Source organism: Zonotrichia albicollis, chromosome 18 (assembly GCF_047830755.1).
Source record: "Zonotrichia albicollis isolate bZonAlb1 chromosome 18, bZonAlb1.hap1, whole genome shotgun sequence".
Taxonomy (NCBI): Eukaryota; Metazoa; Chordata; class Aves; order Passeriformes; family Passerellidae; genus Zonotrichia; species Zonotrichia albicollis.
This window is the reverse complement of record NC_133836.1, coordinates 12,691,428-12,704,279: the sequence shown is the minus strand read 5'-3', so window position 1 is coordinate 12,704,279 and position 12,852 is coordinate 12,691,428. Positions and strand designations below refer to the sequence as shown.

Sequence of the window (12,852 nt, the reverse complement as noted above, 5' to 3'; positions counted from 1 at the left end):
ACTGTTGCATTAAAGGAAAGCATCTTTATCGGAAAAATGATGTAAAAAAATCTGAGTTTTGCAACAATCTTTGTGTTCCCACCATCAGATCTGCTGACTTTGGCACAACTGGTGCAGGACAGGCTTTAGGAAGGATTGCTTTTTCTGCAAAGCCAGCAGTTCCACAAGATAGAGCTGCATTTTTTTTCTTCCTGCCTTTTGCATCTTGAAACAAAGCTGCTGGTTCGATAGGAAATGTCGAATTGTGACCCCTGCTGATTTATAGGGGAGCACAGCAGCATTTGCAGCTGCCCAGCTGAGCTGTCTGCACCACCAAAATGAATGTCAAAAGTACAGTCTTTTGACTTACAAGTTGAACAAACATAAACCTGGAACCCTGGGAAAGATTTAACAAGGGAGATAAATATCTTGAAATCAGCAGCAACAAATTATTGGAATTTTTTCCAGCCTGTAATTCATCACACTTAGTGTTTGTCTTCACTGAGTCACTGTGTTGAGACCAGGCAGTCTGTTGAATATTCTGTTGTCCTGCATGGTTTGGTAGACTCTGAAATGAACAGAAGAATTTTCTCTTGGCTTTCTGTGAGTTACTTTGGTTTCCCCTCAAATCCAAGCTCTGGGAAGGGAAGGGGTTGTGCCCTGTGACTCAGCCAGCACCTCTTGGTGTGCTCAGGATCTTTTGCTGAGGATATTTTGGGACTGATAAAGGATACAGCAAGGGCTTAGGGAAGGGAGAGGATTTCTCTTCCTCACTTCACTTTTGTTTTTATTCTCTGTTTGTTTTTTAACAGGCAGCTGAAGCCAGACCCTACCCCTCTGGTCAGCTCTCGCTGTAACGTTTTCCAGAATGATGAGTTTGATGTTTTCAGCAGGGATGCAGTGGATGTGTCTCGGATCCAGAAAGGCAAGAGGTGAGTGTTGGCACCCAGTCATTAGCTCTGCCTGTCAGGAGGAACAAACACCTGGGATCCTGCACATTTATCTCTCCTGAAGAGCTCCTGCAGGAATGTTTTGGCAAGGGGAAAGGCTTATCAAAAATGTTTCCCACCTGTTTGTCTGGGAAAGTGAAGTGAAATATTATGAGGGGGTTGGTTTCACTTAGTGTTTTTCCTAATTGGCTTTCCTGTGTCTGCTGCTGGAGATTGCTCTGCCAAGCTCATTTGTAATGTCAGGCTCTTCCTCCTTGGGCTTAATGTTAAACTTGCACTGAACAACAAACCTTGAAAAGACCCATCCCTGAGCCTGGGATTGTGACTCAGAGCTGAGAATAACTAATGATTTGATCTGGAGCCAAGGGAAGATTCAATATCCATCTACTTCAACATCTGATAACATTCAGTGCCTTAGACTGCATGTGTGTCCCTGCTGCTGTGAGGCTTCCTGCAGAAGGGCACTTGGGCTTGTGGAGTAGTTTGGGTTGGGAGGGACCTTTAAAGGTTATTTAGTCAATCTGCCTGCTCTGAGCAGGGATCCCCCTGGCAGGAACAGGGATTTCTGCAAACCCCCACCAGTTTTCACTTTGCTTTCTGCCTCACTGGGTGTGTGGTGCTGGCTCCCACTGATGTCAGCTCTAGAGTGTGGTTCCTTTGTTCCAGATTCTTTTAAAACAGATCACAGGATCACAGAATGGTTTGGGTTGGAAGGAACTTCAAAGCTCATCTCGTTCCACCCCCTGCCTTGGGCAGGGACACCTTGCACTGGACTTTAAACACCTCCTCTAAGCATCCAAGGGTGATCCTAATGTTGGGATCTGTTTACACAGCAGTAAACTAAACGTCTGGCTGGAGTTGGAGCCACTGACCTGAGAGCACCCAGTTAAGGTTTTGGTTGCCAAGTTGCATCAAACTCTAGGAAAAAAAACCACTTTTGTTCCCAAGCCCAGTGGCCCAGCTCCTCAGAGCAGTGCCACAGTGCTGATCCTGCCTTGGCTGAGCAAGAAAGGAATTTCCTTTCTCTCTGGCCAAGGCCATGACTTTTGTTGTGTCCATAGCTGAAAATTCAGAGATGGAACCTTTCTCCTCCTGTGAGACAGGTGCATTGCACAGGTGTGCTGGGTAATCCCTCATTCCCAAAGCCTTATACAGGTGTGCTGGGTTATCCCTGTTTCCCAAAGCTTTGCACAGGTGAGCTGGGTTATCCCTCATTCCCAAAGCCTTGCACAGGTGTGCTGGGTTATCCCTCATTCCCAGAGCCTTGCACAGGTGTGCTGGGTTATCCCTCATTCCCAAAGCCTTGCACAGGTGTGCTGGGTTATCCCTCATTCCCAGAGCCTTGCACAGGTGTGCTGGGTTATCCCTCATTCCCAGAGCCTTGCACAGGTGTGCTGGATTATCCCTGAATCCCAGAGCCTTGTACAGGTGTGCTGGGTTATCCCTCATTCCCAGAGCCTTGCACAGGTGTGCTGGGTTATCCCTCATTCCCAAAGCCCTGCAACAGCAGCTGGTCAAGGCCAGAGAGCACCGGGTTCAGCACAGAGCATGCAGTGGCTGGAATATCCAGAGCTCCCTCTGCAGATCACTTGGAGAGCTTTGGAGGCTGTAAATCATCCCTGAGCTGGGCTCTGGGATCTGCTCCCATGGCACTGCCCCCAGGGGCACCAGCACTCTTGGAGAAGTTCTCCTCTCTCCTGCTGTAGTTATGTGACCCCTTGGGATTATCCTCTTGCTGCTGTCATTTGCCTCCCTTCATTTCAGAACATTTGGGAAGAATCTGCAGGACTCCAGACATTAATTGTAGTTTGAGTAGTCTAAAACCTGGAGATCAGCAGTGCCCAAAGATATCCAGCTGAATCCAAGGAAAAGCTGCAGTACCTTGTCTCCAGGATTTAATATTCAGCACTGATGGTTCACCCCAGTTTTGGGGTAACAGAACTCTCCAAGCTTAGTCTGAGATCTGCTTTGGATTTGAATTGTATCAAATATTTAAGTTTTTTTCCTCCTTCTTAATACCTTTTGCTCACCAAATTGTCTTGTGTTCAGGGTGCTGTTGCTAAGCCTGGTGTCACCACAGCACTAAAGAGCCAGAGCAGGTTGTCCTGGCCACTCTCAGCATCAGCAGTTTGGGGCAGGGACTGTCCTTGAGAAAGACAAATCCAGCCAGGACATGGAGGGAATCAAACACAAGGAAATGAATGTGCCAACACAGACTCTGCTGATGCTGAAAAGTGATGGCACTTGTCTGTGCCTGTCCAGCCTGGCTGCCAGCTGAATGTGTCTCCTGGAGCCACAGCATGTCCTGAGCTCCATGAGGAGCTACCCCACTGTTTTTTCCTGGGATTGGTGCCCAGACCATTTCATGCAGCTCCTGTGCAGCCACCAGACCAGCTGACAGGAAGCAATTAGCAGGGGCAGGGTTCAGGCTCAGCTGAATTCCCACAGGAGCTGTTATCCCAGGGATCCCGGGCACGTGCTTGGGAGGGCATTGTGCCACCAGTGAGTCATGGCAGACAGGGAACCACCTCCAGCTGCAAACTTCCTTTGTTTTGAGATTCCAAATGAAAATCCGGGCTGCTGGATCACATCCCCTCACTCTGTCCCTTCCTGAGTCACTGCCACTGCTTTGGACAGGTCCTTTCTCTGATAAAATCCACTGCTGGGATTATATCCTGGGCTGCAAGTTCTCCTGGGAATGCTGGCCAGTGGAATCCCTTGTTGCTTTGCTGTAAATATGTTCTTAGCTGGTCTGAAAAATGGCACTTGAGAGATTATGCTTGTGCAGCTTGAGACACTCAGCAGCTGCTTTTTAAACCCTCTGTTTCTTGGTCTTCCCTTCTATAAAATGACTATAATTTACTTGCCTTCTAAATTTAAAGAACAAGCCCTTGCAGTGCTCTGAGAGGCTGAATCACAGTCACTCTCCACTGTTTTGTTCTTTGCCTTGGGAATTGTGTTTATTCTCATTCCCACTTGGTTATTTTTTGGATCTCCCTGTCTACATTTGTCCTTTTCCCCTCACGTTTTTGCTCCATGCACCTTGGCCAAGTTTCATCTGCAATAGGATTGCATTTGGCCTCCTGTGAGAGCTTCCTCTCTGTTTGAAGTGCTGGTGGTGGTCTCCAATTCCTGCTCTTTCTGAGTGGCCAAACAGCCCTGGGACAAATGAGTCACCCTGGATCACTCCATCCAGCCCTGGGCTCAGCACAGGAAGGAGCTGGAGCTGCTGGAGTGACACCAGAGGAGGCTCCAGGATGAGCAGAGGGATGGAGCAGCTCTGCTGTGTGGAAAATTAGGATTGTTCAGCCTGAAGAGAAAGCACTGAGATGACCTAATTGTGGCCTTCCAGGACATGAAGGGGCTGAGAAGAAAGATGGAAGAGAGACTGTTTGCAAGGGCTTGGAGTGACAGGAAAAGGGGGAATGGCTTCCATTACCAGAGGGCAGGGGTGGAGGGAGTATTGGGAAGGAATTGGAAGGGTGGGCAGGCCCTGGCACAGGGTGCCCAGAGCAGCTGTGGCTGCCCCTGCATCCCTGGCAGTGTCTAAGGCCAGGTTGGCCAGGGCTTGGAGTGACAGGAAAAGGGGGAATGGCTTCCCACTGCCACAGGGCAGGGATGGAGGGAATATTGGGAACAAATTGGGAGGGTGGAGAGGCCCTGGCACAGGGTGCCCAAAGCAGCTGGGGCTGCCCCTGGATCCCTGGAAATGTCCAAGGCCAGGCTGGACAGGGCTTGGAGTGACAGGAAAAGGCTTCCCACTGCCACAGGGCAGGGATGGAGGGAATATTGGGCAGGAATTGTTCCCTGGGAGGGTGGAGAGACCCTGGCACAGAGTGCCCAGAGCAGCTGTGGCTGCCCCTGGATCCCTCAGTGTCCGGGGCCAGGCTGGACAGGGCTCAGAGCATCCTGAGCTAGTGGAAGGTGTGAGGATGGAATAAAATAAGCTTTAAGATCCCTTCCTGCTCAAACCATCCCACAATCCCATAAAGCAGCAGGCCGATAGGTGGGGGGTCAGGAGAGCCTTGTGGCACTGGGGACGAGGCTTGCACTGCTACACACTCCACTAACAGGACAAAAAGCAGCTTCAGGGGCAGGATTTAACCCTTTTCCTCCCACTCCCGGGCAGGAGGGAGAAGGACACGACGCGGAGCCTGGTGAACGACAAGCGGCTGGTGGCGGAGCAGCGGCAGCGCTACAGCCGGTACAGCGTGGTGCTGGAGGAGCTGCCCCTGCCGCCCGCCGCCGCCCTGGGCTTTGGCGACTACGAGGACGAGTACGACGACACCTACGATGGGAACCAAGTGGGCGCTAACGACGCTGACTCGGATGACGAGCTCATCGCCAGGAGGTGAATGCTGAGGGGAAGGGGAAGGAGGGAGGCACAGGAATTCCCTGGCTCCCACAAACCTGGGAAACGCTGCTTTGGGCTCTGTTCCTCCACGAGGGCTTCAAAGCAGCCTTTTCTCTGTTTTCACTGTGATGTGCAAGGAGGGAGGTTTGGGTCTCCCTTCTCCTGTGGATAGGGAGTGTTCTATTGTCATTACATTGCAAAGGTTCCCTACTGCTGGAGTTTTGTACCTCCTTGATGTTTCTCATAGGCAGCTCCTCTAGCCCTGACTCTTCCTTGTCCTCACAGCAGCCACCTGATTCCAGTTCCCTCAACCAACCAACCCACTCTTTTATAACACTCTTCTTACTGGCTACAGCTGCCTGTTAACATCAGGCCTGCTCCTAATCCTTAATAATTGGCTCAGCTGCAACTCTTTAGTGGGTAAGATGACTTTCTGTACTACCTGTATTTACTTATGTTCTATCCCCCTACAGCAGGCTATTCCTTGAACACAAAGTGATGGCACTCTTGAGGCAAAGAACCTCATTGAAGAGTGGCTGTACATAAATACAAACCAAATTCCTAGCCAGACCATTCCTAAACTTCAGGAATGGGTTGCAAATGAGCACAGGGTGTGCCCAGGATGTTCTCCAGCTTCCGCTGGGCCATTGCCTCAATTAGTCAGCAAATCCAAGAGGGGAATTTGCCGTGTGTGGAAATTTGTACTCAGCAGTGCCTCTCCTTGGAGAAACTACCCTGCAGCAGGGAAAAATGCCTTGGAAAATCGGTGGAGCTGGGCAACCTAAAATGGCTGATTAGCAAAGGAAAACCTCAAAATTTGGGGAATTTTACAACCAGTCTTTTCCCTGCCAATCCCCTGTGAGTGCTGACGGCTGGAATTGAGTCCCTGATGAGCTGCACAGCACTCTGCACCATGACTGACAACTGCACACAATTAGCTTTTGGGAAACAAAGGGTTAATGGGGATGGAGGCTGGAGAATATTTATTTTGGAAAGTGTGTGGTTTAAAAGCTGCTTTAACATTTCTGAAAGTGGCCTTTTGAATTCTGATGTATTAGGAAGATGTCACCGTTCCTAACCTCAAACCAAATGGAAGCTTTGAGGCTCTTTGTCCCTTTTTTCCCTCTCCTAAAGTGTTGAGAAGCTTCAGTTTAAATCCTTTTTGTGTTCTGCCTGTAAGAATGTGGCACCCAGGTGTTTTTCCCTCTTTCAGGTCTCAGTGCCCCTAGAAACAATTAGTAGATGTCACTGCTGAAAACTGGATCTGTTGGTTTGACATAACAGAGGCTTTTCTGGTTCTGCATTTATTTCTTTGGCAGTGGAATGGTGGGTCTGAATTCCAATGGAATTCAAATGCAGACACATATTTATGTTAAAGAAGAGTTATAGGCATGTGTAAATTCTTCCTCCACCCCCAGGCCCTTTGCTCTGCATGCCCAGAGTGATTCATAAAGCCTGATGAATTTCTCCAGGGTTTTCCCCCTGTAGGAAACTGGGGCACAGCAATGGAACTGGGGCTGCCTGGGTAGCCCTGAGCAGTCAGAGGGTTTGGAGCACAGCACTGCCTGAGCAGGAATGGTTCTGTCCAAATTTGCCTGCTACAGCACATGCTGCCTGTCTGCTGTAGCAAAGGATGCTCCTTAATACTGTGGCTGTGTCTGGATGCCCATTTCCCAAAGGAAGCTGTTGTTTCTGTGGAGAAATTCCTTGTGAGGTTTCAGGGTTGGGGTTTTATATAACTATTATTATTATTATTATTATTATTATTTTCAGTGACAATTTCATAGTGAACATTCCCCAGTGGAGACTGTGTGTTTGCTAATTGCCCATAGGAATGTGGTATTAACTCCTGGGTCTCCTGTTGTTTTTTGTTCAGGAAAATGAAGTCCATGAAATCTGTAGAGTCTCATCTTTTTAAAGACATAATGCAAACCACAAAGGATGTGCTGTTCAGAGAAATGTTTGTGGCTGTGCTATTTTCTTTTCTAACTATTTGTATCTTATTTCCTAGGCCATTCACAATTCCTCAGGTCTTGAGACCTAAAGGACATGAAGAAGGACAGGAGACAGAGGAAGAAGATGAAGAGGAGGAGGAGGAAGCTGAAAAGGAAAGAACAAAGGTGACATTTAGCTGGAGTTGCATTCAAATTTACCATATTTCTTCCCTGCTTCACCTGCAGGTGATGTGGAGCAGATTTCCTGTTTCAGAGAGGGAATCTTTGAGCAGCAGCAGGGACTGAGCTGCTGTTCAGTGGCTGCTGGGCTGTGATGTGTCCCCAAGGAGAGCTCTCCACATCTTCCTGCCCTGACTGTGCTGGAGCACTGACACTTCCTCCGTGGGGAGCTTTAATCTGCTTTGCCCAGAGACAGACAGAGCCAGCAGAGCACTCTGAGGGTCACTGGCACTCTGTTTCCATGGCTGTGCTGGGAGCAGCCATGGGCTGGGAAGGTTTTCAGGCAGGTTTTGTGCCAGGTGTTGTGTTTAGAGTCCCTGACACCAATCCCACTGGTCCTGAGGTAATGAACCAGGAATTGACTCGGTTCCAAACAGAATCCTCTCTCCTCTCTGTTGCGTGGTGCTGATGGTGAATGACAAGCGGCTGTCTCCTGACCCGTTCCCTTGGGGCTGATGTGCTTCCTGAGCCGTTCCCTTGGTGCTGATGGGTTTCCTGACCTGTTCCCTTGGTGCTGATGGGTTTCCTGACCCGTTCCCTTGGTGCTGATGGGTTTCCTGACCTGTTCCCTTGGTGCTGATGGGTCTCCTGAGCTGTTCCCTTGGTGCTGATGTGTCTCCTGAGCTGTTCCTTGCCTCCTTCAGGACCACTTTGTGCAGGACCCCGCAGTCCTGCGGGAGAGGGCCGAGGCCAGGCGCCAGGCGTTCCTCGCCAGGAAGGGGTAAGCAAGGCTCTCGCTCTGCCTCTGCAGCTCTTCTGCTGCTGACTGGAGTTGTTGGGGTGTTCCTTGGCATTCCTGTGTCAGGGTCCTGCCACAGTGGGGTGAATTCCTCACTTACCCTTTATTTCACTGCTGGTTGTTTTATCCCTTTGAATAGGGGTAGGCATGGCACGGAATCATGGAGTGGTTTGGGTGGGAAGGGACCTTAAGAGCATCTTGTTCCACCCCCTGCCATGGGCAGGGACAGGAACTGTCCCAGGCTGCTCCAAGCCCCATCCCACCTGGCCTTGGGCACTGCCAGGGATCCAGGGATCCACCCTGTGCCTGGGCCTGCCCACCCTCCCAGGGAACAATTCCTTCTAATAGCCAATCTAAACCTCCCCTTTTCAGCATAAAGCCATTCCCCCTTGTCCTGTCACTCCAAGCAGCAGAACCCTGTGCAAGACAGGCTCTTGGAGAGTACAACTCCCAGAGCTCCAACAGCTCCCACCGGGATTTTGGGACAGTTTCATAGCTGGTTTCAGCTGATGGGCTCAGTGTGTGGAAGGACACAGTGGTGGTGTGGCTGATGCTGCTCCTGGGCTGCCGTAGAGCCCTGAGCTGAACCCCTCACACCTCAGTGTTTGTGGGGATGTGGATTTCACCCCAGGAGTGCAGCGTGCCTGTTGTGATGTCCTTGCTCTGTGTCCTCCAGGCACAAGCACGACGGCTCTGCCGTGGTTGGCAACGCCAAGGGCCACGGGCAGAGCCGGGAGACGCTGCAGGAGCGGAGGAAGAAGGAAGCCAACAAAAGCACCCGAGCCAACCACAACCGGCGGGCCATGGCCGACAGGAAGCGCAGCAAGGGCATGATCCCGTCCTGAGCAGCTCCGGGGCGGGGCTGCTCCGGGCCGTGCCGGGCCCTGCCCAGGAGGAGGCTCCCGTTCCTGGCGTTCCCGTGCTGGGGGATGGATGTTGTGTGCAATACCCGGCAGCTGGGCTCACCCGGAGCTGCAGTCCCTGGGGGAGTGCGGTTCCTGCCCTCTGTGTGTGCCAGTGGCTGCAGCCAATACACGGGACAGGCTGCAGCAGCCATTCCTGCCCTTTTGTACTATTTATAATTCAGAGTTTTATTTTCATACTGGAGTGGGCAGCTCCGAGAGCACGGCTTCCATGGAAATGCCTTATCCTGAACTTGATTTATAAATTATCCCAGCTTGGAAGGGACCCACAGGATCATCCAGTCCCACTCCTGTCCCTGCCCAGACCCCCAACAACCCCACCCTGTCCATCCCTGGCAGTGCTGCCCGAAGGCTCCTGGAGCTCTGGCAGCCTCGGGGCCGTGCCCATTCCCTGGGCAGTGCCAGCACCCTCTGGGGGAAGAGTCTTGCCCTGATCTCCACCTAAACCTCCCAGCACAGCTCTGAGCTGGCAGAGAAAGGCTCAGGCTGTTCCCACTGCCAGCAGACCCACAGGGGTCCAGGTGAGTCAGACCTTATGGATTTCTGTCCCTCAAGTGAGGCCTGTGAAAACAGATGGTGCAAATAAAAGATGTAGATGTCTTAGCTGGCTTTTTAAGACCCTTACACAATATTGATGAACTTCCTGGTATCCAAACAGGCTTTGCTTGGTTAATTTGCTGGTTAATGTGCCCTGAGTGCCCTCTCCCCACCACGCTGTATTTTGTTGCACTGCAGCAATGCCTGTGGCTGTCACCTCCACAGTGGGAAATCAGCCATGGGTTGTGCTCCAGGGCAATCCCAGTGCTAGTAGGGTGGTAGTAAGGTCCACACCTTGGTGCCTGGTGTTGTGCAGGGGGCAGAGTGTGACTGGGGCTGTGTGCAGAGCAGCAGAAATGCAGCAGAACAGCCACTGCCATGAAATGAGGGGAAGCCCTGAATGCTCCAAGGAGATTTTTCATTGCCTATCAGTGCTGCCCAAACCTCCCAATTGCCAGGCATGGAAAAAAGGAATAGATTTACCAGAATCCCCAAATGCTGTATCCAGGAAAATCTCCTGCTGGGCTAATGCTGCTCTCCTGCAGCTCCTGCTCTCTGCACCGATGGCTTCAGCTCCTCCCTGCTGCCCACTGCAGTGCTGTCCCCTCATCCTGTATTCAGCTTTGGTTCAGCTGCTCTGAGCCTGCTCAGCCTGGTGTGGAGCAGCAGCAGAGCTCAGGGAGCTGGCACTCACTCAGATGGGGCTGTCCTAGGAAGGTTTAAACCTTTCTCTCAACCATCTCCATAAAGCACAGCTGGGACCGGGACAGCTGCAGTTGGGTTTGGCTCCAAAAACAAGCACAAGTGTTTAAGTGCTCGTTGTGTTCTCAGAGTAAATGTTTTACCCCCCTGGTGCTCGTTTGCAAACCCAACAAAGCTGCTGTGAGCACTGAGTGTGAGCACTGTCTGCCTCAGCCTGGGCTGGAATTGCTCCTGCCTAGTGAAAATGGACGGAGGAGGGGGAGCTGGGGCTGCTGGACTGGGAAAGTGGGACCAGGAGGAGTCACTCAGCCACATCTCCCTACAGGCACCTGAGAGCTGAGGAATTAACTCAGTTATTACCTCAGGAAGTGCCCAAATCCCTTCTCATGTAGAAAGTGTTTGACAGGGCCAGGCAGGGCTGGGCTCTTCAGGGAGAAGGGAATGACTGCACAGGGTGGAGGAACTGGACAATCTTTAGGGTCCCTTCCCATCCAAACCATTCCATGACTCCTGAGCCAGCCCCTGGTGGAACTGAGTGATCCCTCTCCCTTCTCTTGGGGCACTGGGGATGGAGGCAGCTGTGACACAAACCTGGCATCACTTTTGCTCCTGCAGCCATGGGAGCAGCCAGGTGGTGCAGGGATCATCAGGGAAGGATCCACAGCACCTCTGCAAGCTGCAGCTGATCCCCTCTCAGCACACTCCTGCCAGGTAGGGCTGCAGCAGCACCTGCAGCTCTGAGAGGCCCCAGGGCAGGAATTCCACCAGAGCTGAGCTACACAAGGTGCTGTGAGTGATTCTGAGCCCCTTTTCTGTGCACAGACCAGGAGAAGCAGACAAGGGTTGTCATGAGCCTCATCTAAGTGCTTTCAAGCCCATTTTAAGATGTTGTGATTCCTGACAGTGCCTTGGAACTCAGGCACAGGGCTGGTTTTAAAGATTCTCCACCTCCCAGAGAAGGAGGAGGCACAGAGAGGACAAAGGATGAGTGAGGTGAACACACAGACAAGAGAGGACCAAGAGTTTTATTTGAACACAGTAAGGGGAGTACAGCAGCAGAACTCCTTGAGTCCATCTGGCTTCACATGGTATCAGTTGGTGGCTCGGGGTTATTCCATCAGGAATCCATGCCCAGTTTCAGGAGGCTGAATCCATCCCTGCAGTGCCTGTTGCCACCCCAGGCTGGCTCCTGCTGCTGAGCTGCTCAGTTCTCATACTTGTGCTTGATGTGTTTCCACAGTTTCTGCATGCAAAACAAGCAGGAAAAAAAATCAATTTTAGGCAGCTTCTAGTGGGGTTTGGATAAGAGAATCCAAAATGCAAATTATCCTAGTGGGGAGGTGGTGATGGAGTCCTGTAGTGGATCTGGGGCAGACAGGGATGCACATGGGGGCTCCTGGCCACTAATCTGGACAGGGAGGGAGCTGCAGAGATTCTCCTTCCCCTGTTCTGCTCTGGATTAGTGGCCCAGAGACACTGCCTTGAATTCCCACCTGCACTGAAGAGGGCAGTTCTGCTCCTGCACATAAGAGATGCACAGAACAATCATGGAATGGGTTGGAACAGATCTTAAAGCCCATCCAGTGCCACCCCTACCATGGACAGGGACACCTCCCACTGTCCCAGGCTGCTCCAATGTCCAGCCTGGCCTTGGGCACTGCCAGGGATCCAGGGTGGGCACCCTGTGCCAGGGCCTGCCCACCCTGCCAGGGAGCAATTCCCAATATCCCATCCATCCCTGCCCTCTGGCACTGGGAAGCCATTCCCGCTTTTCCTGTCACTTCAGGCTCTTGTCCAAAATCTTTTTCTCATCTCCTGGAGCCTCTGTATGCCCTAAGGGGACTCCAAAGTCTCCCCCAAGCCTGCCTCGCTATCCCGCAGTCATTATCTCATCCCTGCTGTACTTAGGAACCTAAGGACGACTTGACTCCTTTTACCCAAGGTTCACGCTGGGGACACCCAAGGCCACCAGCCCTTATCCCCCTCCAGTGCCGCAGTCAGATCAGCCAAGCCGGGGCCTGCAGAGCACAAAGCAGTTCCTTATCCTCCTCCCGCTCCCCCTGCCTTGCACGGCCTTCCCAGGCGGCCAGAGAAGCCCAAGGACACCCCAAACCCGGACCGCCGAGCGCCACGACAGCCGCGGAGCCCCTCGGGGGCGGCCGAGCCGCGCTGACCCTCAGCGAGCCCTGAGGCCGAGCCGCGGGCCCGGGGCTGCCGGGGCGGGGCCCAGCGGGGCCGGCCTGACCTTCAGCGCTGGGCCCGCGCCCGGGCGGCCCCGGCCGGGCCTTACCCAGCCCTTACCCCTTCGTTGAGGTGCTCGAAGAGCGCGTCCGCGCCCTGGTCGAAGGCGCGCTCGAAGAGCACCGCGCCCAGCATGATGGACAGCGCGAACGTGGAGCTGCGGCGGAACAGCGAGTCGTACACCCGCCGCAGCAGCACCATCTTGCCTGAGTGCTCTGCGCCTGCGCCGCCCCGCAAAGGCTACCGGGCAATG

General features: G+C 52.4%; 2 protein-coding genes across 3 annotated transcripts in view; one reads left to right on the top strand and one right to left on the bottom strand.

Annotated features, from left to right (window-relative positions):
- ASCC2 (activating signal cointegrator 1 complex subunit 2) overlaps nt 1-11,508 on the top strand; it is a 28,077-nt gene extending 16,569 nt beyond the window's left edge. For both annotated transcript variants that reach the window (XM_074554062.1, XM_074554063.1), the window contains 5 exons: nt 792-911; nt 5,059-5,280; nt 7,295-7,403; nt 8,102-8,178; nt 8,873-11,508. In XM_074554062.1, the coding sequence (XP_074410163.1) occupies nt 792-911; nt 5,059-5,280; nt 7,295-7,403; nt 8,102-8,178; nt 8,873-9,041 (697 nt within the window). In that variant the 3' untranslated portion in view covers nt 9,042-11,508. The remainder of the gene's footprint in view (nt 1-791; nt 912-5,058; nt 5,281-7,294; nt 7,404-8,101; nt 8,179-8,872) is intronic.
- UQCR10 (ubiquinol-cytochrome c reductase, complex III subunit X) lies at nt 11,363-12,848 on the bottom strand. The gene is made up of 2 exons (XM_074554069.1): nt 12,660-12,848; nt 11,363-11,601 (listed from the first exon to the last, which is right to left on the bottom strand). Exons 1-2 carry the CDS (start codon nt 12,798-12,800, stop codon nt 11,563-11,565), a joined length of 180 nt encoding a protein of 59 aa, XP_074410170.1. The 5' UTR covers nt 12,801-12,848; the 3' UTR covers nt 11,363-11,562.
- Between the last annotated feature and the right edge of the window lie 4 nt (nt 12,849-12,852).